A 25,084-nucleotide genomic window follows, 5' to 3' on the forward strand; every position below is an offset into this window, starting at 1 on the left:
GATCTCTGGATTTGATGGCCTGCAAGCAAAATTAAAACTGTATTTGCTATATTTTTTTAATAAATCATTCAAGCTTTTCAGATGAAAGGTTGAGAGCATCCCTCATATTTTGCTCTAAATTATAATTAGCATTGCAAATTTTTCTAAATCACAAAATAAAGCCTTCATTCTCTTGGCTTTATGGTGCTGTAATTTCTGAATGACTGATGTGCGAACGTTATATAAGGATTTCAGTTAATGGTATCTGGGCATCTAATATCTTCTATAAAGTGATGCTTCAGGAATTATGTACAGGAATTAATACCAGTAATTGAGCACTCAGAAGAGTGCCAGGTGTATAATAGATGCTAAACAAATGTTAACATTATTAAGGCTTTCTGAATTAGGCGATTTTAATTCTTTGCTGATATTTATTTTAAGTGCTTGATACACAGTAAGTGACCCATACAGACATTTGTTTGATGGTCGGTTTATTAATATATATTCAAGTGTTTTAAGTAGGAAAATTGGGATAACTAGATAGTGGTAAAAATCGGTACCGTAAATTGAGAAGAAATTACTGTATACCAGACACTGTGCTTATTGTTTTCCATATATTATTTAACCCTTGCAGCAATTCCCTGTCAGTGTTCTTATAACCTACACCTTTCCAAATGAGGAAACTGAGGCACAAAGAGTTTAAATACCTTGACAAACATCACAGAACTAGAAGTGTTGGAAGCGGGATTTGAGCCCGTGGCTGTCTGACACGAGCCTGCCCCTTCCTTCTCACAGCTGTGTAACACTTCCAGAATGCACTCTTAGAGCTTTTAGGTTTTGTCTAAAAGTAGGAACTGGGTGTGTATTTTTTAATCTTGCATGTGTGGCCTGAAGAGGGGGGTGGCGAGAGCTTCGGCCGCTTGAGGAGAAGATCCCTGCCATCCCGCCTGGCTCTTCTGTCTTCGGGCACCGTCCTGCCCTACAGGTCGCCTTTTAGAGCTCGCCTTGGGGACTGGCAGCTCCCTTGAATTTGGATAATATGCACTTATAAATTAGTGTTTAGTTCCATTTTTTTGGCATTTCATGTCTGTGGCTCTGCTGATCCCCACGACAGGGCGCCAAGGTGAGGGAGGAAGCTGGGCCCCGCCGCCGTGCAGCCTCGCCGCCGGCCCCGGGTGCGGGCGGGCTGGAACCTGCAGCCCTGCCACTCCCCGGCGAGCCGCTCTGAAACCGAACTCCGGACGCCGCCGTGGCAGCAAAGGCCCGGCGAACCCTGCGGGGTCCGTGAGATGTGCCCGCCGTGCCGGGACCGGCCCAGCCCCGGGAGCGCGCTTCCCGAGTGTCGCCGCGCGCTGGGCCCCGGAGGGCAGGAGGGAAGCCGCCGGCGCCTCTGTGTGCTGCTCCGGGCCGCCCTGCGCGCGCCCTGCCGCACAGGTGCACGCCGCGGAGAGAGGGCAGGGCAGGGTAGAGGGCCGCGAGCTCTGGGAGCAGAAGCTGCAGGCGCTGCGGGAGGCCACCAGCCGGAAGAGCCCGCAAACTTACCTGGTTAGAATCCCCGAGGCGCAGTTCCCTAGTTTCCATCCCCAGGAGGCAGGAAACAAAGAAAGAAAACACTGAGAAAGTCCATGCTAAAATGTGCCCTGGGCAGTTTGTTCAGCAGTGCATCAGACAAATGCAAGTTTGTGGACCAATTACCCACTTCTGAATATGTTGCTTAATTGTGGACTCACTTTTATTCCATCTTAACCGTAAACCCAATCTCTCCAGATGCTTGAGGCCAGTTTTATAGGCACCAGCTTCATGAAGAGAAAACCTTTCCAGTAGTTGCTCATGTTATCCAACCCACTAACTGTCACAAATCATAAGCTTAGGGCACGAACATGTTATAGTATTTTTCATAATGGTGAGTAGTCTGTAGCCTCCATGAATATTTTAAATCTCCTTGCTTATCAAAATGTGTACATTTCAGATTTAAGGTATAGTTTGTGCACTTGGTGCTTGGGTCACATTCTGGGATATTCACGCTGGATGGTTCTTAAGTGATTGTGTCCAGGGGGAATGTTTTAAAAACATCCTAGAAAGAAAACTTCAGGCCCAGATAACTTCACTGGTGAATTCTACCATACTTTAAGGAAAAAGTGACACCAGTCTAAACTTCAGAGTCTTTCAGAAAATAGTTGATAAAGGAATATTCTCAACTAATTTTATCTGAAACCAAAATTGCCCCAGTACCCAAATTAAAATGATCACAAAAATAAAATTAAACCAATATTCTTAAGAACATAGGTTGAAAAATCCTTAACAAAATAGCAAATCAAATATTCAAAAAGGGATAATCCCACCAAGTGGGACCGATCACAGGAATACAAGGCTGATCAGCAGCACGTTAGAATAGCAATCAGTGTAATTCACCATATTTACACACGACAAGAGAAAAACCTTCTCATCTCGGTCAGTGCAGAAAAGCATTTGACAAATTCAGTCATGATACAAAATCTCAGCAAATTAGGAAGGGAGAGGGACCTGGGTAGGGGTGGGAGAACCTTGGAGGGCGATGGTTACATGACTATACATTTGTTCACAGTCCTTGAAATGTACACTTAAAGTGGGTATGTTAATTACGTGAACATCGTACCTAAAAAAAGTCATCTTCTACAAAAATGGAGTCGTTACTGACCCAGCACTAGAAGCCTGGGGGATTTCTGACACAGTATTTCCCCTTTTTTTTAACCACCCCCCCCAAGATAATGTTGACTCCTTTTCTCTCCACACTTCCCACATGGGGTCAAGTGATGGACTGAGTGCAAGGCAGAAGCGAGTAATGGCTCCAGGGTGCCGAGCCTGGGTGGCCAGGATGGTCTGGGGTGAGGACGGGCACGCCGAGCCTCAGCTGGGGCCTTGGGCCTTCCAGTTGGGTTTGTCTAGTTGTGCTGAGATCTCCTGCGGTGCCCCAGGAGACCCTGGAGGAGGAGGAAACAGAGCCCTGAAAAGAATCAGAGAGGTCGTCAGCGATGTAGAAAACCTGAGAGGAAGCAATTTTATAGATGGTGGGGGAGGGGAGGTTCCCCCCACCAAGAACAGGGTGGTCAGAAGTACTGAGGAGACCGCAGACCTAAGTGACCTTGGCAAAATTAACATGCCACCCTTGGCTTTGCCATCCACTCGGGCAGGAATCCTGGATTCTTGTGTACAAACCCAGTGACTTTGGACAATTCACTTAAGCTTAGCCAGCCCAGGCTTTTAGGATGGGGATAAAGAATGGCTTTCACCTGAGATTCCTTCTGAGGCTCGAATGAGAACGTGTTTGTGGAGACCGTAGCCTGGGACTGAAGAAACGTTAGTTGCCAAAGCTGTTATTGACAAAGGATTGTGACCGTCTTTTCTTAGCTAATATTTAGCGTTTGCTGTGTGCTAGGTGTTATGCTGTCGGATTCCTGTGGGTTATCTGATGGAGTCCTCAGAGTAGCCCTCTGAGAAAAACCCTCGCCTTGCAGGTGAGGAAACAGGTTTAGAGAGAGGTGAGGGCTCGTCGAGGCCACACCGTGGGCCGGGCATGTGTGAACTGAGAGCATCCTCACGAGTGACGGAAGAGTGCCAGAGAGGAGGACAACTGAGGCGGGTTGTGGAAGTTTCTTGTAGGTCTTTCAGAACATTTGAAGTAGAGAGAGAGGGAGGTAAATAGTCAAGATACGATTTCTTGGGAGAGACCTGAGCACTGAGCTTTCTTGGAAATTCTCGTATCAGGCAATGAGCAGAACCTCGAAAATCCATTTAACAGCTTACATTTATTGAGTGATTGCTGGATGCTTTTAGAATTTCCCTTGCACAGGGTGGGGCATGGTCTCTGAGGAGATTGAGTCGAGTGCCAGCTGCATTGGTTCTGGAGCAGGCTGGGAGCCCAGACAGTCCTGGCTCCAGCTTGGCGACACTGTGCTTCCGAATTCTCAAACTGTTCACAAGCATCCCTCCGTTTTGTTACTCCAGGGACACGTTCTGAGGATGTGGGTGCAGTGGTCCCACACCCACTCTGTCCTGCCTCTGTATTGCCCAATTGCCCATGATGCTGGCAACCATAAGGCTGGGATGGGGAGGAAACACACGGGATCTGAGGCCCAGGACACTGAGAGGTGACAGGTCATTTAGTGGTACTCATGCAGCATAACAGACAGCAGGAAACTGCCGCTGAACAAGCAGTCTCCTCTTCCTACCCCAAGGAGTCATTCTGCAAAACTCTAGCCCAGCTCCTTTGCATCTATCCAGAAATTTGCAGGGGTCCTAACGATAACTCCTACACAGGAGGGGAAACACTGCCACTGCCAATTGCACAGGAAGCAAGAAACCCCATGAATGAGAAGTGTTACGTGGCAGCAGTGGTTTAGTAACATACTATAGAGAGCTAAGTGGATTGTGAAGAAAGTATAATTTATAAGAGGTAAAACTTTTCTACTTATAAAAGCCACGCCAAGCCTACATTAAATCTAAATCAGGTAGCTACGATTATATTGCTAATATATTCAAAGATATTTGTGTATATATTTTTTTTTTATACTTACTACTTCTACCAGCAAGATTTTATTTATTTATGTATGTATGTATATATGTATGTATTTACTTACTGAATTATGAAATAAGCTTCCTCAGCCCCTGAATTTAATTTCTGTTTTCTTTCTTGGGATTTCCATTATTTTAGAAAAGAAGCCTTTCATTAAAAACATTTGGATGAGTTTCTAATTATTCAGAAACCTCGAGGTTGCTTAGCATGCCGGTTTGCTGAGTCTTAAAAATTATCTTTCCTGTAATTTGTTTGTATCATTTGATGGTTTTCGTCAATTCCCACCTCATTTAGTGATTGGATAAACTCTGAAGTACCCGCACTCTGTTTGGGAGCATTTCTATATCTCACGCCAGTTCTCGGGTTTATAAATTGACTTTTTCAAGAATATGAACTATTTTGAAATATTTTTAAGTTATTAACTTGTGTATGGTATAGGCTTATGAGTTTATTTTTTATTGAATACACTGTGCTGAGTCTTTTTTTTTTTTCCTTTTAACTTCATCCAGAAATAGATGGCAAGAAATATTACAAATACAGCAAAGAGAAGACATTAAAGTGGCTGGAAAAAAAGGTATAGTACCTTTCTAGTTCCTTGTGGTAAAAGAAGAAATTTAATGCTACTTTTAAAAAATCTTTAATGAAGGCAGTTAAGTCTGGATCCAAAGTCCATTTTATACATCCAGCTAAAAGAGGAAAGCTGCATAGCAATATCCACATGTGAGAAGTCTTTCACTTTTGACCTCCCTCACTCAGATATCTCGGAGTTAGCCACGTGCTTTCCTTTGACTTGCATCCCCCTTGCTCTCTGAGCCTCACCACGGAATGGAGGAATTTCTTGCTATCTGTTGGTGTAGATTTGAGCCTTCTGAGCATGTGCTGCTGTCTGTCCTGCAGAGGCGGCAAGGGTTGACATTGCCCACAGGCAGCCAGGCAGGAGATGGCGGGTAGGAGCTGGTCGTGCCCGGAGGATGTGTGTCACACTCTCAGTGCCTCTGAAGAGAGCTCGTCTTCCAGGCAAACCATGACTGTCTTAGTGACTCTACAAATTATGACTTGAAATTCTAGGGCAGTGCTTTCAAATCGATCTAGAAGGTCCCAACCAGCATCTCTCGTGGAAGGGGTGGGATGGGATGGGACAGTCTCAGCTAGGATGTATCGAAGTACATCACAGAGTAAGCATTAAGTATGGCTCTATGAAGCATATATTTACATGTGTTTCAGTATTGAGTTGCAGGATATTTCTTACTGTGGTTGTGTTAAAAACCACTGATCTGAGGATTATACTTACGACATCACATTGATGAGGGATCTCACCAAGCCAGATCTACCAGTGACAAAGTTTTCTCACCTATTCAGTGGAAACCAACAAGTACAGTACCCTGAGATCCTCTTCTGTGTGAAGAACATGTTTGTTTATCGTTCATGTTATCGGGCACACTGGGAGGCTCCTAATGTACAAGGTAGTGAGAAAATGTAAAAAGTGCCACCATGTTTCAGTTTTCATTTTCTGTATAGTGTTCTGTGTGGGTGAGGAACAAATATAAATGCTGAGCTGAATCTTGGAAATTAGTGTTCATCCTTAGCAAATGATAATGATATGAATAACAAAACTGAAGCTTATGTTTATTAATTGTGTTTCCTTTCTTAATTTCCTAGGAGGTGGGAAATTCATATTATTTTTTCTGTATAGAAAATTACGTTATAATAACAAACACCTATGTAGTGTTTACTCTGGGCCAGGTTCTGTTCCAAAGGCTCTAACATATATTAACTCATTGAATCCTCCCAACTGTTCTACAAGTTTGGTGCAATTTTTATCCCCATTTCACAGATGGAGACACAGAGAGGTTAAGTAACTGGCGTATGGTCACAGAGCAAACCCAAGCAGCCTGGCTCCAGAGTCAGGGCTCTCAGTTACTACACCCCTCATCTTAGGTAGGCTTTGGGAAGTCCATGTGTTACCATCAGCCAGAAGTATTGTTGCTGCCACTCACCTTTTCTCCAAATTTGCAGCCATCTCTCATCTTGTGATATCTGGCAAAGATATTTCTCAGTCCTCAAATACTTCTGAAATGGATTGAGGACCATCTGTAAAGCCTTGGATTGCTCAAGTCAAGGTAGAAATGCCCTGATTTTCCCCTTTTGGACGCTTCATAGGTTAATCAGACTACAGCAGCATTAAAAGCCAGTAACATCACTGTTGGAGCCCGGGTACAGTCAGCTGCCTTTTTACCTGGTGACCAGGTGTCCAGAGATAAGGAAGGTAAGGAAACTGTTTCATCAGAGACGATCTTCACCCAGGCCAAGTACCTCATGTGTAAAGCTATCTTAAGATTTAAAAATCTTGGCGTCACCAAAGCTGTACATTTTTCCAATGTGTTCTCATAAGTGTTGTGGTGAGCATACATTTATTTTATCGTCATGTTTCTAGATCTCTTCTTTGTTTCTAGATCTCTTCTGTCATTAACTTATATACTTAAGCCATTTACTCAGCAAATATTTATTTTATACTTATAATAATAGCCTTTCCTTGTTTAGGGTGTGCCAGGCTCTTTGATAAGTTGCCAGCTTGCGTACCTTATCCCCTTTGACCCTCCCAGTAAATCTGTGAATTAGTTCTCATTTTATAGTTGCAAGTCTTGAGGCTGTGTCCAAAGTCAGGCAGTTGTACATGGCTAAGCTGAGCCACCAGTGGACTTTGCCTGACTCTAAAGCCTACACTCTTAACTTTCCTCTGTATGCTTCTACAGCCCAGGGTTTCCAATAGGCTGAGTGTTTGCACCTTGCTTGCAAGAGCTAATGTCCTAAGAGAGGTCTCAATATTTTGATTTTAGAAAAAAATCACTTTATTTGGCAGATTTTTTTTTTTAGGTTACTAAGCTACATTCCTTTCCCTTTTTTTTGGTGTAGTATCCTCTTATTTCATATGTATGGTTGAATAAAAGCAGCTGTATAATGCAGTTAACATTGTCAAATGGTGGGACAGAAATTACTGTGACTTTAAGTTCCAATCAGTGTTCCCCTGTTCCAGGCATACAACTCTGGCTGTCATCATTTAAAAAAATAGTAATAAAACTAGGAACAGTGGGCTGTTTGTGAATGATAGTAATTCAGGCAGTCTTCAACTTGCAGAAGTCTGCCCCACAACACCCTGCACATACAGATGTTTGCAGAGTGGTGGGCAGAACCCTCACCACACCGAGTATACTGGCTGTCAGTGTCTTCAGTTGAATTTAACAAAAGAAGAAGAGGGATTGAATTGAACGGATGGATGGATGCATGCATGGGTGCGTGGACGGATGGATAGATGAATGCAAACAATAAAACCATAGGTTTTGTTTTTGTTTTTTTAAGAAGGAAAAGAGATTTTAGAGGTTATTTCAATAGATCTTTTCATTTTAGCAGTGAAAAACTGGCTCTCAGAGAAGTAGATGACTTAGTAGGCTCAGATACAGGCTTAGCCAGGTCTTTTGCCCAGATGCTAAATATAAGGGTCTGGATTTGACTATATTGCCCTTTGGTGCCCTATTCATAAAATGAGCTTTCCACACTTTACCCAGTTTCCATTTTTAGATCTTTAGTTTGGGTTGGTACCAGAAGCAGCAAATGAGTGATGTATTGTCCTTCTTAAAATAGTTTTCTTTGTCTATTCATGACTTACTGGATAATTCCTAACCAAGAACTATGAGCAAATTTTAGAAGGTTCAGTGGTAACTTTCTGTTTACATTGACAGTGAAAATCTCTTACTGAAGACTTCTTGAGACCAGGTGGTTACTGGACCACAGTCATTTTCTAACTAATAGGCAACTTGTTACCTTAGCTTGAAGGCAGAAGAGAAAGGAAAAAGGGGAAATTATGAATACCCCAGCAGCTAACCTGGGGCTTGCTTTTGGTAATTTATATCCCAATACGATTATGTCATCTAATGACTAAGTTTGATTATCCTGTAGTTTTCTACATAAGATATTCAATTAAGAACAGAGCTTTAAAACAGATTTTGTCATCTTATTTAGCTGTATTTAATTGACACCAGAACATCCAGATGCTTTAGAATTAGAGATCAAACTTTCAGTTGAGTACTTCGTTTTGGTTTTTATTTTAAGGCATTTTATTAGTTTTGGAATAGATGAATATAATATTCACGATCCTTAAAAGCAGACATTTAGTAGAGATGTATTACATTTTATTTCTCTTAAATGAGCATACTCATAATTAGATTTATTCCATATTGAAGCAGGCCTAGAAAAGATTAGCCTTAAGAAAAAAGACTTGAGTATTTCATATCCTTACTGCTGAATTTTGAACTGTGCTTGTATTCAAGGTCATCAACTCGAAAGCAACCCGACTTTTTTTTTTATTGTCATTTAATGGGCATCTACCGTGTAGCACTTGCTTCATCTCATCATATAGCTCCCTACAGCTCTGACAGATGGGTAATTGTATCCCCGTTTTACAAGAAGAAATTCAGGCTAAGAGCTTAAGTGAGTTTCCCAAGGTCAGATCGAGCCAGAATCTGAACTCCAGTCACCTGGACCATAAAATCACCATAATTATTTACAGTTTTTTCTTTAATTCTCCATTTTGTTTTCTTCCAGAGGATTATATTCGTTATGCCCATGGTCTGATATCTGAATACATTTCTAAAGAATTAAGTGACAACTTATCTAAATACTTAAAGTAAGTATTGCCTGTGTTATGTCATGATTAATACCTTTGTGCTTCTTGCTTTCCCCCAAATAGGGTTTCTTTATGGCTTTTCATATCACCATTTCTGATTAGAGATTATTCTTGAGTTATATCGTGAACTCTATGGCTTGGATGTGATTTTTAATGACCATTGATCAGTTGGAATGAATCAGTTTGGCAGATACTGATTGCAGGGGCCATTGAGCGTTAGGATTGAAGTTTTGGGGTGATGTGATTTTAGAGGATAAGCTGAGTTAAAATTTCATCCCCAAATTGGACTTAACTAATTTGGTTCTGTGTGATCATTTTGTAGAGAAGGAAAAAGGTGGGAAGGAAAGAATTGATGGCATGTAAAATATTTTTGAAAATTTAGATTTAGAGGTTTTGTACTATTTTCGCTGTCATCATTAGCTATTCACTAAGTGCCTTTATTATGCCAAGGACTTGGAATCCAAAGGAGTATGAAACACTGCGTCCATGAGGGGCTGAAGAAGGCTTTCAAGAGTGATTTGACTTTTGTTTCTGCCTTTATCATAAAGATCTTTAATGTAATATACAGACTCTACCTTAGGTTGAAAAAATGTGTTTGTTTTCCAGATTTTAGTGACTATTAAGATTTTATGTATGCAATGATTTATTAGCTTTTCCTGGTCCTTATAAATTCTTCTCCTCTGATTCATGAAGATAAAATAAGTTTTTAATAGACATATAGATGCTGATTTTAGCAAATTCCACCTGGTCCTTTTTTTTTTTTTTTTTTAAATAGTCAAAACTAGTTTCTGTATTAGTTAGTGTTGAAAGTCTGCTTTAAGTTGATAATCATATCCATCTGTTTAGTATTTTCCTGGATCTCCTGGCAACTTGTCTTGTTAAGAGATCTTATTTATTTGTACTCCATTATTTTTTTTGGATTCTTTTTTCACTGGAATTTTTAAATTTTGGTTAAAGGTTTGGGGAAGAAGATATATAAGTCAATTAAACTTCTCTTTACTAAAAAAAAAAACAGGCAAAGTTCATGTTGGTTTCCATCAACAGTTAAAATAATTTTCACTCTTAAATGTATATTCCCATTGTCATTTGTAAAGAAAATTACTCCAGTGCCAAAAGGCAAATTTATGGAGGCTGCTAAAGAAAAGCAATGCCTTTTCAACTAATGGGTAATAATTTTATTTTTGTTCAGACAATTTCAATACAGAAAATTCATTCATTTAGAGAAATTTCATTCTTTTCACTGGGGTGGCTGTACAGTAAAGTGTATGGAGGTAAGTAAAGCTATGGGGTGAAAGCGGAGCTTGCTATGCCTGATGTCAGCCCAGTCTTTCCGTTTGCTTGTCTGTGAAAAACTATGACTGTAATTTTTATTTTTGACTTTCTTAGGCTTCCAGAACCTTTGCCTTCATTACCAAACCCTCCATCAAAGGTAAGATGCTGTGACCGAGGGATCTCTGGGGGACTTGGGAAAATAGACTTTTACCACATGAGATCAAGTTTGCTCCAGTAAATTTTAAAGCATACTAAATCCACTTTGCTCAGAGTGGTACTATGTGGGATAAGGATTGTATTGGGTTCTCCATCGCTTTTTTTTTTTTTTTTTTTTTTTTTTTTTTGGTAGATTTTACTTGAATGGTGAATAAAATGCCATGAAAACCAATATAGAAAGAGTTGGCTTTATCAGGACACCAGTAAAATGTTATAGGTATATAATAAAAATGACATCTTCTTGAATTAATATTAATAAGTTAACCTTATTAATCACCAAGAATACTTGCCCATAACTAAAATTCATTTTGCGGCTTTTCATGGTTAGTAGCAAAAGGGTACACCGAGCATGATGTTTGCAGCATAGGGAATCCTTTTGGCAAGGACAACCGTATATATTTTTTTTCTGTATTTGAAATGATCAAGGAAATTTGTGTGTAATCTTTATCAGCCAGTGGACAAGCTCTTCCTCCTCCACACACTCCCAGACTGCCACCCACAGCTTCTCTGCATGGTAGGCTGCAGTGGATGACTGCCTCGCAGATCTGGAGCTCACAGAAGCCAGTAGTAAACCACACCTGACCTCAGCCCACGCCAGATCTCAGACGAGTCAGCACCGCTCAGAGCCGGGAAACAAACACGCACCCGCTGGTCAGGGAGGCCGTTCTCCGTGCACCAGCTGCAGCCAGTGAAGTTGTGGGTGCCTGAGAATGAAAAAAGACGTGTCACGGGTGCTGTACAGCTTCCCCTTCTCCCTGCAGGCACTCGCCGTGGCCGACATGCTCAGCACATGTTGGCATCATATATAAGTGGCTCCAAAGCATTCATTACTTTGGCTTTTAGAAAAGAAATAATTCAAATGCATCCGTTTGGGCTGTTTTCAGCAAGTTGTCACAGGAGGTGCATCTTTTAAGCTCTTGAAGTGGAGCCCCTCGGGGACAGAGCCCACCCTCCAGTCCTGTGGGTAGGCTCTGGCGGACCGTGAGGCATCATTGTCTTCTTGTGACCCAAAGAGCAGGGCTCTGAAAGTACGATTTCTTTCCAATTTCTCACCTTCAAAAAGCCACGCGTATTCTTTTCTCCCAAATACATCTGTCTTCCGTAGCAACTCAGAGATCATTTGTAAATTGGTCTAAACCTTTTCTTGACAGTTTAAGCTTCTGGTACCTTCTGGAGTAATGAGTTTCCTAAGTTTATTCTTTTCCGTCTCAGTTTTTTTTGTCTCCTGTTTTCATTTCCAAACGTTAAGTAGCTCGTGATTTCGTTTGTGATTTAGGTCAGGGGTCAGCAAACTTCTCCTGTAAAGGACAGATAGTAAATACTTTGGGCTTTGTGGGCCATATGGTCTCTGTCACAGCTGCTCCACTCTGCCGTGGTAGCACGGAAGCAACCACAGACCATACGTAGACAAGTTAGCATGGCTGCGTTCCAGTAAAGCGCCATTTACAAAAGCAGGCGGCCAGCTGGCCCAGGGCCACAGTTTGCTGTGTTAGTGTCCTAGGGTGGCTGTAACAAAGTACCACAAGCTGAGTGGTTAAAACAGGAACTTACTGTCTCACAGTTCTGGAGGCTAAAAGTGTAAAATCGAGGTGTCTGGGGCCGTGCTCCCTCTGAAATCTGCAGGGAGGAATCTGCTCTGTGCTTCTCTCCTGGCTCCTGGTGGTGCCGGCAGTCTGTCCATTGCACCCCTCAGCTCATGGAACGCGATCCCAGTCCCTGCCTGGCAAATTCTCCCCTTGTTTCAAGGATACTGGTCTTATTGGATTCGAGGCCCACTCGGCTCCAGCATGACCTCATTTTAACTTAACTGATTCCATCTTATTTCCCAATAAGAAGGCATTGGGAGTCAGGACTTAAACATTCTTTTTGGGGAACCCAGCTCAACCCAAGCCCTGATACAGATTTCTGTCTCTTGTTTTCCTAAGCCTTAGCCTTGTTTCCTGGGTTCCTTCTGTTGCTTTTCCTGGTCTTCTCTCTTAAGTCTGCCTTGGGTGCCGTTGCACACATTACAGACTGCACTGGAGTATAAACAAAGGTAGGATATGGTCTTCTGCCCATTGTCCTGTCTGGGTCCAGGATTTGTTTGATTTTTATGCTAACATGGTCGATTGTTTTCAGGAAATACATTTCACTGGCTCTTAGGTATCTTTTTTCTGTGCTGTAATTGATAGTGTGAAGCCTGTCATCTTTAATACATTCTGCAATATTTCCCCCTTATTATCATTAGGGAATATGTTGAATTTGTTGAAGCTCAGTTACCCAGCCCCTGTCCCTTCACGATTTTTAATTTGTCAATGTCGGCTCCCCAGTACATTTGGAGATATTCTTGGGTTCCTTCTTGCAGTGATTGGTGGGAATTAGGCTACTCCCAGTCTCAATCCCTGTGACTCCACTCTTTGCTCTTCTCTTTCCAGAAATGTACCCATTTGGCCTTACCCTTGTTACTCTCCTTCTGAGCTAATTTTCTCTTTCTACTGAAACATTCCCCCAAATCCATGGTGATTGGGTGTTTTAAATAACAAACCTTTAAGTAAATGTAACAGTGATGTTTTCTCCAACATGTTCAAGAACCTAATGGGAATAACGTTAAGAACTAGTTGTTTGCAGAGGTTGCCATGCTTTCTCTTTTATAAGCACCTGTTTGGTACTGAGCTGTAGGCACATGAATAAGTCAGTCTTGTCCAGAAACATTTTGTAATTGTAAGGATGTACTTTTCATCTTAGGCTCTCACCAGCAACAGTTTTTAATTTGATGTATCAGTGAAAAGTAAATAAGGTCCAAATGGTTATAATGTTCTCTGTATTAAAGACATTTTGACATGGAGAAGGAAAGCAAACCTCCTTACCATGTCAAGCTTTTGGTGTTTTGAAAGTAATAAAGCCTTCAGCATCATCAGCTGAGACTTGTACTCTTCGGGTTGAAGATACTTTCCTAGTGAAAAAGGTACATTGTAGAAACACCCTTTGCCGTCTTCATTAAATGGACGCGTGTGCTCTTAAGAGAGTTGTGTAGACACTTGCACGTTGTGCTGATAGGTAACTCATACCTGAAAAACTCGTCTTTTTCTTTTGCCAGTGTATTTGTTAGAGGCTGCTATGTGGCCAAGAGATGGTTTTCTCACAGTATATGATCCACTTCCGGGATGGAGGTTTTTACAGTGAAGAATTTCAAGACTTATTGTTTTATCCCCTTGTGGTTTACGTGGCATGGCACCTTTTAGGTGAACGCGACCAGTTCTTCGTCTAGCAAAAGCTGGGGCTGAAGAGTGAAGCTAGGAACAGATCTGTGTGGCTCATCAACCCGTGGTCCCCCCAGGAGCTGAGGGTCTGTAACAGTCCGAGCTGCAGGTGCCGTGCATTCGGTTCTCCATCTCAGACTCGGCTCTCCCGCCCTGCTCTGCAGTCTTTCCCACAATGAGCTTGTCACGGTCTTTTCTGTATTCTGAACCTTAAGGCCCTGCCATCCAGCTCGTGACAAGAGTCTCACGTCCTTTGGTGCAAAATGTTAATAAGAAGAGTGAACGGGTTCAGTAAAGGCCTGGCTTGACCATCCCTGGGTCTGGTGGAAAGAGCACTTGTAGAAAAGTAGAGGTCCTGCCCCATGCTCACTGCTAGGGGACCTGCAGCTAATCCTTTAACCTCTCCATGCTTCCTCCTGCCACTGGCTGCTTCTTCACAAGGTTGTCCTTGGGTGGATAAAGTGAGATAATTGAATATAAAGGAAGGTAAGAGCATGAAGCTGTACAAAGATGGAAATCATAGGATACTCCCATCTCTGTGTTTACACGTGGACTTAAGCCAGCCCAGGAGGTGAATGAAGCAGGGCTCCTGGCTGGGCCCATGGCCTCTTGGAGGGAAGTCTCTCCTGAGACCGCCCTTGAGGCCAGTGGTCACCTAGAGGCTACAGTCCCTGGGACATAAAAAGAGGTGTTTAGTATTTGTAGACTGCCAAAGGGTCTGGGTCACAGATCAGATCCCCCAGCAAAGCTGCTGCTTGGAATTTCCCTCATACTCAGCAGCATGTGTAGGAGCTTGTAAAACTGCAAGCCCTTATAGGGTCTCCTGCTCCTTTTGGCCTCTGGGAGAGGTAACTGCTGGGTCCAAATTGCACATGGTAGTGTTTCTGGTTATTTTTTTAGTTTTTTTTTATTTTTAATGGATTGACATGCAAAGGTGACATTTGACCCCACTTCACTGCTCTAACATTGCAGAAAATAAAGTTATCAGATGAGCCTGTAGAAGCAAAAGAAGATTACACTAAATTTAACACTACAGATTTGAAGACTGACAAGGTACGTGTGTCCAGGAGTAGTGGATGCTGTATGTGCTTAGTGTGAACACATCAAGGAACCATTGCACGCTTGGTGGGGGGTTTTACAATTTTGCCTATGAAAATGATTAACTGGCTTTTCTGTGACTTAATTAAATCAAAAATTATGAGTGGCTATGACTGTTAAGCAACCAAGACTTGTCACTAATCAAAGAAAAGCAATATATAATTAGCAAGAGAGTGTCTGAACTTGGCTACGCATTCGTAGGGTGATAGGGCAGAGGGAGCACCCACAAGTAATATTTCTGTCACTCCTACTACCCAGATGCTTCCCAGAAATTATGGTGATGAAAGAGGTGATCACTTTTTCCACAGCTCAACAATAACCTTGGCAAATACCTTACTAACATGTCGGCCTGAGTTTTCTCTTATGCATGCATTATAAATACATAGGTACCTTTTAAAATTGCCATCGTGATATTTATATAGTTTTTAGTTCTGCCCTTTTCATTTAACATTACATTATGAAAATATTCATGTCGTTAGTCTTTGAAAAAATTAATGATTTCGTAATAATTCAATTATGAGTGTTATTTTATTTCATCATACAAAGTATAATTTATATCATGATTCTTCTATTTTTGGTTACATAAGTTACTTCCAATTTTAAACTTTTTTGTTCCAAGGAAGTGATAAACATTCTTATTTATGGTCTGACTACATCTCTGATTACTTCATTAGACACAATTTAGAAATAAGAGCTCAGGAAACATGGATTCTTTCCTGATTATTGAAATATATGTCGCTGAAATGCTTTCCAAAAATGCAGTAGAAATTTGTACTCCCAATCTTTGTTGCTGGGGAGTGTCTGTCTTGCAATTTGACAACATTCAGTATTACATCTCTTCTTGAAATTTTTGGCCTATCAAATTAGTTTACATTTCTTTGACTAGAAGGGTTTTCTTTCTAATGCTTGTTTGCACATTTGCATTTTTGAAAATGGTAGGTTCATGTTCCCTGCCTGTTTTTATATTGGTATAGAAATGTTTTCTTGTGGATTTGAAAGAGCTCATTATAAATTTAAACAGTTTTAAATTTTAGTGAATGTTCAGTAAAGAAATCGTTTTTCTTTCTGATTTTCCCATTGCATTTTTGCTTAGAAACGCTTTGCGCATCCCAAGATAAGTTCATTTCCACTTAGATTTTAATAGTTTTTAACTACTCCCCTTAGAGGCATTTTTTAAAAAAATGTTATTCCTTAATCTATATGTAATCTTTTTTAGCCTGTTGTATAAGGGAATGATCCAACTTGAGATTTGACTAAATAGCTGATTATGTCCGTGCTCTTTGTAAGCAGGAGCGTTTTGAGTTTCTCTGAGAGATATATTTCTGTCCCATCTTTCTAAGTGCTACTTTCCCATTGTATCCACTTGGGAGTAACACCAGGGAGATGAGGGGTTGGGTCAGGATATCAGGTAAACACACTGGAAAACTTGCCTAAAAAGAGACTGTAGTTTTCAGCATCCAGTCAAAAAATGAGCCTATGAAAGTATAAATGACACAGAACATAGGGGTTAGATACTAGGCCCTTTAAGATTCTTTGGCAGAGCTTTTATTTCACCCTTCCCAGGGAGACAGGTGATGCTGTTCTTTGCTGATTCCCATTGTTTATTCTTCTGAGCAAATTGTGATGCATCGAAGTAAAATCAGCTATTTACCTTCTGCTAATGTTTGTTATAGGGCATGACCAAAAAAAAAAAAAAAAAAATGCAGGAAGAGAAATTTAAAAGGCAGAACTATTTGGAAGCTGCTTTTCTGGAAAGTATTTCCTTACTGTAAGAAAAATGGGGCTCTCTCCTTCGGCCCCAGGATGCTTTGCAACACAGGTCCTCTTTTGCCTATAAGAGATTGTCCTAGGTTCCCCACAGAGTGTATGAACAAAACCCAGTGGGAAATTGGGGTGCACTGTTCGTCATACAGAATTACAAGGCGATAATTCCTCCCTCTGACAGCAATCTCTGTCCCTGTAGCCAGAGATTGAACTGGGGCCTGGGTCAGTTCCTTCCTTGGTGCTGTTTAGCACAAAGTGCACCCTCCAGAATTTCCCCTAAAGGAAACCGTTGGCTCTGACATCCCACTTCATGGAAGGCAGCAGTTTTGTCTTGTGCCTCTTAACATATTCTGTCTCTTAGTTCTGAATTCTGAACAGAATTCAGAACCTGCTTATAATACTCACTCCCTTCAAAGTGTTAGCAGCGAATGCTTCTCACTCCTTACTAAACCTTCAGACATGCACAGTCTTTTTTTGATTTGCATGTATGATTTATAAATGTTACATTTGTAACAATTTTTCTCTCTCATTTTCATTAACAGAAAAATAGCAAAGTGACTGCAGCTCAGAAGGCTTTGGCTAAAGTTGACAAGCGTGGAATGAAAAGTATCGACACCTTTTTTGGTGCAAAACTTAAAAAAAAGAAATGAAACTTTGCAAAAGAAATCTAGCAACAATTTATTTCTGCTTTTTACATGTTCTGTTTTCATCTTTCTTCACTGCCTCAGTACTTCCAGATCCTTAATTGCCATCTTTTGCAGGGGGAAAAGAGGCCCAACAGAGATGCTGAAGGGCAATTTCAAATTCACTTCAACATTTCTTTTTATTTAATTTTTGTGTTCCTGAACAAAATATGGGGAAGTAGTTGTATAACTTCATAGCTGTTGTTGGCCTTTGGAGACTTGTTTGATGTAATGAAGAGTAGTCAAGTGAATTGAATTAACATGTAGCAGCACAGTTTGCTCAACTGACATGACTTTATTTGAGTGTGTTCCTCTTATTTTATGCGACTTTGTCACAGAATAGCTGTAGCAATACTGTTTTCAATATACTGAGAGACACCGTATAACAAAGCTCTCAGGTAAACTGTGACCTTTCAAAAGGCTTTGGTTTTTGGTAACACTTCTGTTTGGTGTTATTTTTCTGTTTTTATGACTGTATGTTCGTTGTAGAAAATACAGAAAGTATGAAACAAAAACTATATCTCTCAGCTTTTCATTACTCAGAGATAAAGTGTTGCATTTTCTTGGAATACTAATTTTTAAAAAAGAATAGTATTAATTTTATAATTTTATATATATTTATGTTTTTTAGACATTATTTTATGAGCATTTCCCCAGTCTACTAAGTATTCTTCCTAAAATGCTGTTTTAATGACAGTGTAATTTTCCATTATTTGGATATTTGATTACTTGATAACCATGATACAATTTCAAACATTTAGAATTATTTCTAAATGTTTATGATTATAAATAATGTTGTGAAGAATCAGATTATATGTAAATATTTGCCCACATCTTTTGTTGTTTCCTTAGACTTTTTTTTAGATGTGGGCTTACCTGGGTCAGAAATATGAAGTTTTTCCAATTTTTGGTAATGTATTTCACAGAAAGCCTTTAAAATATTTCATTCTAACAAATTGTGTGTGTGTTATCTTTTTCAGTTTCACTTTGTTATCTTTGTTATATTTGCCAAATAAATGGAAAAAAAGGCATTTTACCGTGGTTGTAATTTGTATTTCCCTGATTAGTAATGATAGTAAACGTTTTTTTCACATTTACTAATCATTTGTCTTCTGGAAAATTGTCTGTTTATGTTCTTTGTTTAATTATTGGGGTGGCAGTATTTTTCTTATTGACTCTTAAAGTACTCTATAAGTTAAGAACATTAATTTTTTATGCAATTTTATTGAGATATAGTCAACATACCATACAATCATCTAAAGTATACAGTTGTTCACAGTATTATCATATAGCTGTACAGTCATCACCAAAATCAATTTTTGAACTTTTTCATTACTCCAAAAATAAAAATAAGAATAAAAATAAAAGTAAAAAAGAATACCCCAAAAAATCCCCTACCCCCCATCCCTCCTACTAATTTAACTTTTGTCTCCAGTTTTCTACTCATCTGTCCATACACTGGATAAAGGGAATGTGAGCCACAAGGTTTTCACAATCACACTGTCACACCGTGTAAGATAAAATAGTTACACAGTTGTCTACTGGGTTGCAGTTAATAGTTTCAGGTGTTTCTTTCTACCTATTCCAACACTAAAAAGTAAAAAGGGATATCTATATAGCTCATAAGAATACCCTCCAGAGTGACCTCTCGACATGCTTTCTCAGTCCCATGATGCCAGGGCCAAGCTCATCCTGTGAGTCATCTCCCATGTTGCCAGGAAAATTTACACCCCTGGGAGTCATGTCCCATGTAGTGGGGAGAGCAGTGAGTTCACCTGCAGAGTTGGCTTAGAGAGACAGGCCACATCTGATCAACAAAAGAGGTCCTCTGGGTGTTTACTCTTAGGCACAATTATAAGTAGGTTTAACCTCTCCTTTGCAATAACAAGCTTCATAAGGGCAAGCCCCAAGACTTAGGGCTCGGCCTTCTAAATTGGTAGCCCCCAATGCTTGCATGAATATCAGGAATTCTCCGGGTGAGGAAGTTTAATATTTCCATGTTTTTCCCCAGTCCTTCAAGGGGACTTTGCAAACTTTTTTTATTCTCTGCCCAAATTACTCTGGGATGTATTGGGGCTTTACACTAACCTGTACAAACAAACAAGATCTCACTCCCTATTCAGGGTTCCATGTAATTATGGCGTTAGGATAAACTGACCATATGAGTTAAATTATATAGCGTGCTACAGAAAATATAGATTTTCCACCGAATAAACATCTCTTCTTTGGTCTCACACAGAAGGTGAAGTTTTAAAACATGGTCAGTATCATCCTTTACCCTTTAGTCTGACTTACTTTAGTCCTAACCAGGTCTATTTCATTCATGTATCTAATTGAAGTCTGATCTCTTTTTCAGACTCTTTAACATTTGCTGTATGGGGTAATGCTGACATTCATAGCTGCCGGACTCTGGTTCTGAGTCTCGGTGTCACACAGATACCCAAACTTCCAGGGAGCAACCAGGTTATACACAAACAGCTCGGCATCTCAAAATTTAGAGACAACCATTACAATTCAGGAATAGATGTGACTACTGTAAGAGCTTACAATCTAGGAACCTTTACAATAAGCCTTCTCTTGATAACCTGTGCTCTCAGACTCAGTTCTCAGAGTTTGCACATTATAGTTAGTCCATATTAGTGAGGCATTATAATGTTTGAAGGACATTAATTTTTGTTCACCATGTTCATTTTATCTTTATTTCACTTGGTTTGTAATTTGCCTTTAACTTGGTTTATGATTTTTTGACACACAGATTTTTTTTGTTTTGTTTTTACATAGCCATAAAAAGGCAACATGTGTGGTCATTGTTACTGATGTGACATTGCTTAGAGATCTGCTCAGGGTCCAGGAGCAGAAAACACACACAGACACAAACACATACACCATACTTCCATATCAAAATGTCTAAATCTATCCGTATACCTGTCAGTATCTACGTGTGTGGTTTTTGTAGATTCTTTTTATCAGATTCAGGATGTTCTTTTCTGTTCCCAGTTCACTGACAGCTTTTATCATGAATGGGTGTTGAATTTTGTCAAATACTTTTTTGGCATCTATTGAGATCACCATGGAGTTTTCCTTTAATAAAGGGAATATCTCTTAAAATGTGAAGTATAGTGTTAGAATTTCTTTTTACAGACTATTATATATTTTATTTCAGCATTTTATTGATAGGCATATCTTTTTTTTTTTAATTAGAGAAGTTGTGGGTTTACAGAACAATCTTGCAAAAATACAGGATTCCCATACAATACCACACCACCAACACTTGCATTGGTGTGGACAATTTGTTGTAGTCGATAACACTTTTTGTAATGCTATTTTTTTTTAACAGTAATTACATTTGTTACAATTGAAAGATTGTTAAAGTAGTACTATTACTACTGTCTATAGTTTACATAGGGGTATTTTTTCCCCGTATTCCTGACCTATTTTTTTTCATGCATGTCTATTTTATTACTCGTCTATCATACACTGGAAAAAGGGAGTGTCAGTCACAGGGTTTTTACAATCACACAGTCATGTGATGAAAGCTATATGGTTATACAATTATTATCAAAGATCAAGTCTACTGGATTGCAGTTCATCAATTTCAGGTATTTCCTTATGGCTGTTCTGATACACTAGAAACTGAACAGAAATAACTATATAACAAATCAGTAACATCACTTGTCAAATCCTGGTTTCTCAGTTACATCTCCTTTTGAGCATCCTCTCAATCTTCAGGGGATATCTGAGCAGAGACCATTTTAGGTTCTTTGTGCTGGAAAGGGGTATTGACCTTACAGGGTAGAGGAATGGAACTGGTTGATTTTCTGGGAGAGACTTGTACCTGTGGGTTTCAGGTCTTATCTGGCATAGGGTCAATCTGGAGGCCATAAATTTCTGAAAAAAATAAATTTACTAAGTAATAAATTTAGAAAATCTTAGCTAGAGCCAATGGTATTCTTTAGGGTTTTCAGGAATACTGTTGGTTGGGGCTTGGCATACTGTGGCAATTTGCAATATCTGGTTCTTGCTTGCTTAAGAATAATGTCCAGGATGACCCTTCGACTATTTGAAATCTCTTAGCCACTGAAACATTTTGTTTCATTTCTTTTCCCCCTTTTGTTCAAGAAGGCATTCTCAATCTTACAATGCCAGTAATAGGTTTATCCTCATCCCTAGTAGTAATGTCCCCATGTTGCCAGAGAGACTTACACCCCTGGGAGTCATGACCCACATAAGGGGTAGGGTAGTGAGTTTATTTGCAGAGTTGGCTAAGAGAGAGGGGCCGTATCTGAGCAACAAAAGAGGTTCTCTGGGGGTGACTCTTAGGCATAATTACAATAAGCTTAGCTTTGCTATTGCAGAAGTAAGTTTCATAAGGGCAAGCCTCAAGATTGAGGGTTTGGCTTATTAAATTAGAATTCCCCAGGTGAGGAAGTTTTTGAATGTTACACTAACCTTGCATTCCTGGGATAAACCCTACTTGGTCACAGTATGCTATTCTTTTCATGTGTAGTATTGGGTTTTATTTCCTAACATTTTGTTAATAATTTTGTATCTCTGTTCATGAGAGGTATTGCTCTGTAATTTTCTTTACTTGTAATGACTTTTTCTCATTTTGATATCAGGGTAAAACTGGTCTTATGAAATCGGTTGGGAAATATTCTCTCATTGCCTATATTCTGAAAGAGCTGTATAAAATTGATATTATTTCTTCCTTATATGCCTTATATGTTAGAAAGAATTCACCAGAAAAGCCATTTGGACCTGGAATTTTCTCTCTGAGAAAGTTTTTAATTACTAGTTTCTTTCTATAATAGATGTAAGGCTATTCCGATTTTCTCCTTTTTGTGCCAATTTTGATAATTTATGTTTTTCAAGAAATGAGTCCATTTCATCTAAGTTGTCAAATATATTGGCATAAGTTGTTCATTACATTTTTATTATCCTTGTGTTTGTGGGTCTGTAATGATGTTCCCTCTTCCATACCTGACATTGCTTATTTGTGTCTTTTGTTCTCTTGATTAGTCTAAGTTTATCAGTGTCTGTGACCCTTTCAACAAACCATTGTCTTCTGACTTGCAAAGTTTCTGATGAGACATCTTTGCTCATTCTTATATTTATTCCACTTTATATAATGTATCCCCACCCCTCACTTCTGCCTTCCTTTAAGATTTTTTTCCTTATTAGTTTTCAGCCAGTGTGTTGTAATGTGTTGATGTGGTTTTCTTTGTGTTTATCTTATTTGGAGTCTATTAAGCTTGAATCTTTGAGTTTATAATTTTCATCCATTTGGAAACTTTGGGGCCAATATTTCTTTGAATTTTTTTCTGTGGCTTCTCCCCTTGTCCCCACATCCCTTCCCTGCCCCCAGCTTCTGAGATACACTTACATCATGCTGGACCATTTGATTGTGTCCTACAGGTCTGTTGATGAGTTTCTGTACCTTTTTTTTTTTTTTTTTTTAATATTCAGTGTTAGTTTCTCTTCCTTTATTTTCAAGTTTACTGATCCTTTTTCTTGAGTGTCTCATCTTCAATTAACCTCACGTAGTGAATTTTTATTTCAAATACTGTAATTTCAGTTCTAGATTCCATTTCTCTCTCATGGCCATGTTTTCCTTTTAATCTTGATTATAGTTAAAATAGCTGCTTAAATATCCTTGTCTGCTAGTTCCATCAATTCTCTCCTTTCTGGGTCTGTTTTGCTCTCTGTTTTCTTTATTTTTTTACTTTGAAATAATTGTACACTTATAGGAAAGTTACAGGATAATACAGAGAATTCACATATATTCATCACCTAGCATTCTCTAACCTTACATAACTGTAGTACAATTATCAAAACCAGAATTGTCACAGTTACACAGTGCTATTACTAATCTATGACCTTATTTGAGTTTAGCCTGTTTTTTCATGAATGTCCTTTTTCTGATCCAGAATTCAATCCAGGACCCCTCATTGCAATGAGTTGTTGTATGTCAGTCTCTTCTAACCTGGAAGAGTCCCACAAACCATCTTTGTCTTTCAATGACCTTGTCACTTTCAAGAGTACTGGTCATTTGTTCTGTGGAATGCCTTTCAGTTGTGGTTTGTCTGATATTTTTTCATGATAAGAATGAGATTATGAGTTTTTGGGAAGAATACCTCAGAAATGGTGTTGGCCTCTTCTCTGTGCATCCCACCAAGGGCTACCTGGTGTCAGCCTGTCTTATTGGTGATGACGTTAACTGATCACTTGGTTGAGGTAGTGTCTGCCAGCTTTCTCCACCTGAAGTTGCTATTTCCACCTTTAGGTATCTTTGAGCTACTTTGAAACTACACTAATATCCTGTTTCTCATGTGATCCTTCAACAACACTAACACTAACAGACAATGTGTAGCACTCATGCTCTGTACATAGAACCACTTATTTAATGCCTGTATCAACTGTAGCTTTGGGAGCAGGGGCCGTGGGAGCCAGGACGGTGACACCCAACTCAATGGGCCAAGGATGAGAGGAAAGGCTGTCTAAGCTCCTGCGTCGTCAACCCTGTTGGAGGTGAGCCCTTGGATGGCAGGAGCTTGGTGTGATTCACGTTTGCATCTTCTAGGCCCAAGGATGCTCTGGTGGGTCAGGTCATCCAACCGATATCCTCACCAGTTGGAACTTGACTGTGTTTTTCTTTTTCCAAGGTCCAAAGTCAAGATCTTGATCCACCTTTTGTCTTTCAAAGCTTTTGAGCTGTTATCTGACCTTCTTTTCAGTCCTTGATTGTGCCCTGTTTTTCCAACCTGGTGCCTTTGAAGGCGGGTTTATAGCCCTTCCTCCGGGTCTGCAAAGACTGGCTCCATCTTGTCCTTACCTCATCTCCAAATCACCTTTTCAGAGATGCAGCCCCTGACCTTCCTCACCCACCTCCCCCCAGCCCTACTTGGTCACTCTTCATCCAAGTATCCTGCCTCACTGCCCCCGCTGGACCTCACCTGGCTGGTTCATGGTTATATCCCAAGACAAGGCAGCACGAAATAGGCCTTCAATCAATATTGGCTGCACGAGAGAATTAATCAGCTAGCCAGCCATTCAGTCTTTACTGGATATTTTAGACAAGGGCTCTGCAGTACAACATTTGGGTCTAGAATTCCAAGGTTCATTCTGAAAGTGAGTTTTCTGTGGTGCCATAGTCTTGAAGCTCAAGGAAATATTCATAAACCCCTTGTCTGAGCCTTCAACTTGTACATTGATGATGCTGATAGTAAATGAAACAGATGCAATCTTTTATCTCTCTGGATAAAGGGCTGCACATTTTTTTCTGTCGGTTGATGCAGACTGCACTTGCTCTAGTCATTTTATCTAGGTGGCATAAGATCTGAAATTAGAATACATCATTTACCTCCGTGGCCAGCCTGCTATTAAGAAATTGCTTTTACTGGCATTTAGATATTATTTATATTAGCCTGCAACCCAAACTACTGAATTTTGAGAATATGTAGATATAGATATGGTCTATAGAGACTCTTTGTCTTCCAATGAACTTTAAATAGGAGCTCACGTCATAACTTAGCCACCTATAAAATGGGACTTTGGAGATCAGCAATTTTGTTTTCTTGCATATTTGACTTCACCTTTGATG

The 25,084-nt window shown here is 39.9% G+C and overlaps 1 protein-coding gene across 5 annotated transcripts in view; it reads left to right on the plus strand.

Annotated features, from left to right (window-relative positions):
- RNASEH2B (ribonuclease H2 subunit B) overlaps positions 1–25,084 on the plus strand; it is an 80,949-nt gene that overhangs the window by 39,711 nt on the left and 16,154 nt on the right. For 4 of the 5 annotated variants that reach the window (XM_037799882.1, XM_037799881.1, XM_037799885.1 and 1 more), the window contains exons 6-9: positions 5,041–5,105; positions 6,692–6,797; positions 9,131–9,212; positions 10,599–10,641. In XM_037799882.1, the coding sequence (XP_037655810.1) occupies positions 5,041–5,105; positions 6,692–6,797; positions 9,131–9,212; positions 10,599–10,641 (296 nt within the window). Of the gene's footprint in view, positions 1–5,040; positions 5,106–6,691; positions 6,798–9,130; positions 9,213–10,598; positions 10,642–14,911; positions 14,993–17,343; positions 18,550–25,084 lie in introns of those variants that run through there. The other variant, XM_037799884.1, reaches the window with a different exon arrangement.

This window comes from Choloepus didactylus, chromosome 12, assembly GCF_015220235.1.
Source record: "Choloepus didactylus isolate mChoDid1 chromosome 12, mChoDid1.pri, whole genome shotgun sequence".
NCBI lineage: Eukaryota > Metazoa > Chordata > Mammalia > Pilosa > Megalonychidae > Choloepus > Choloepus didactylus.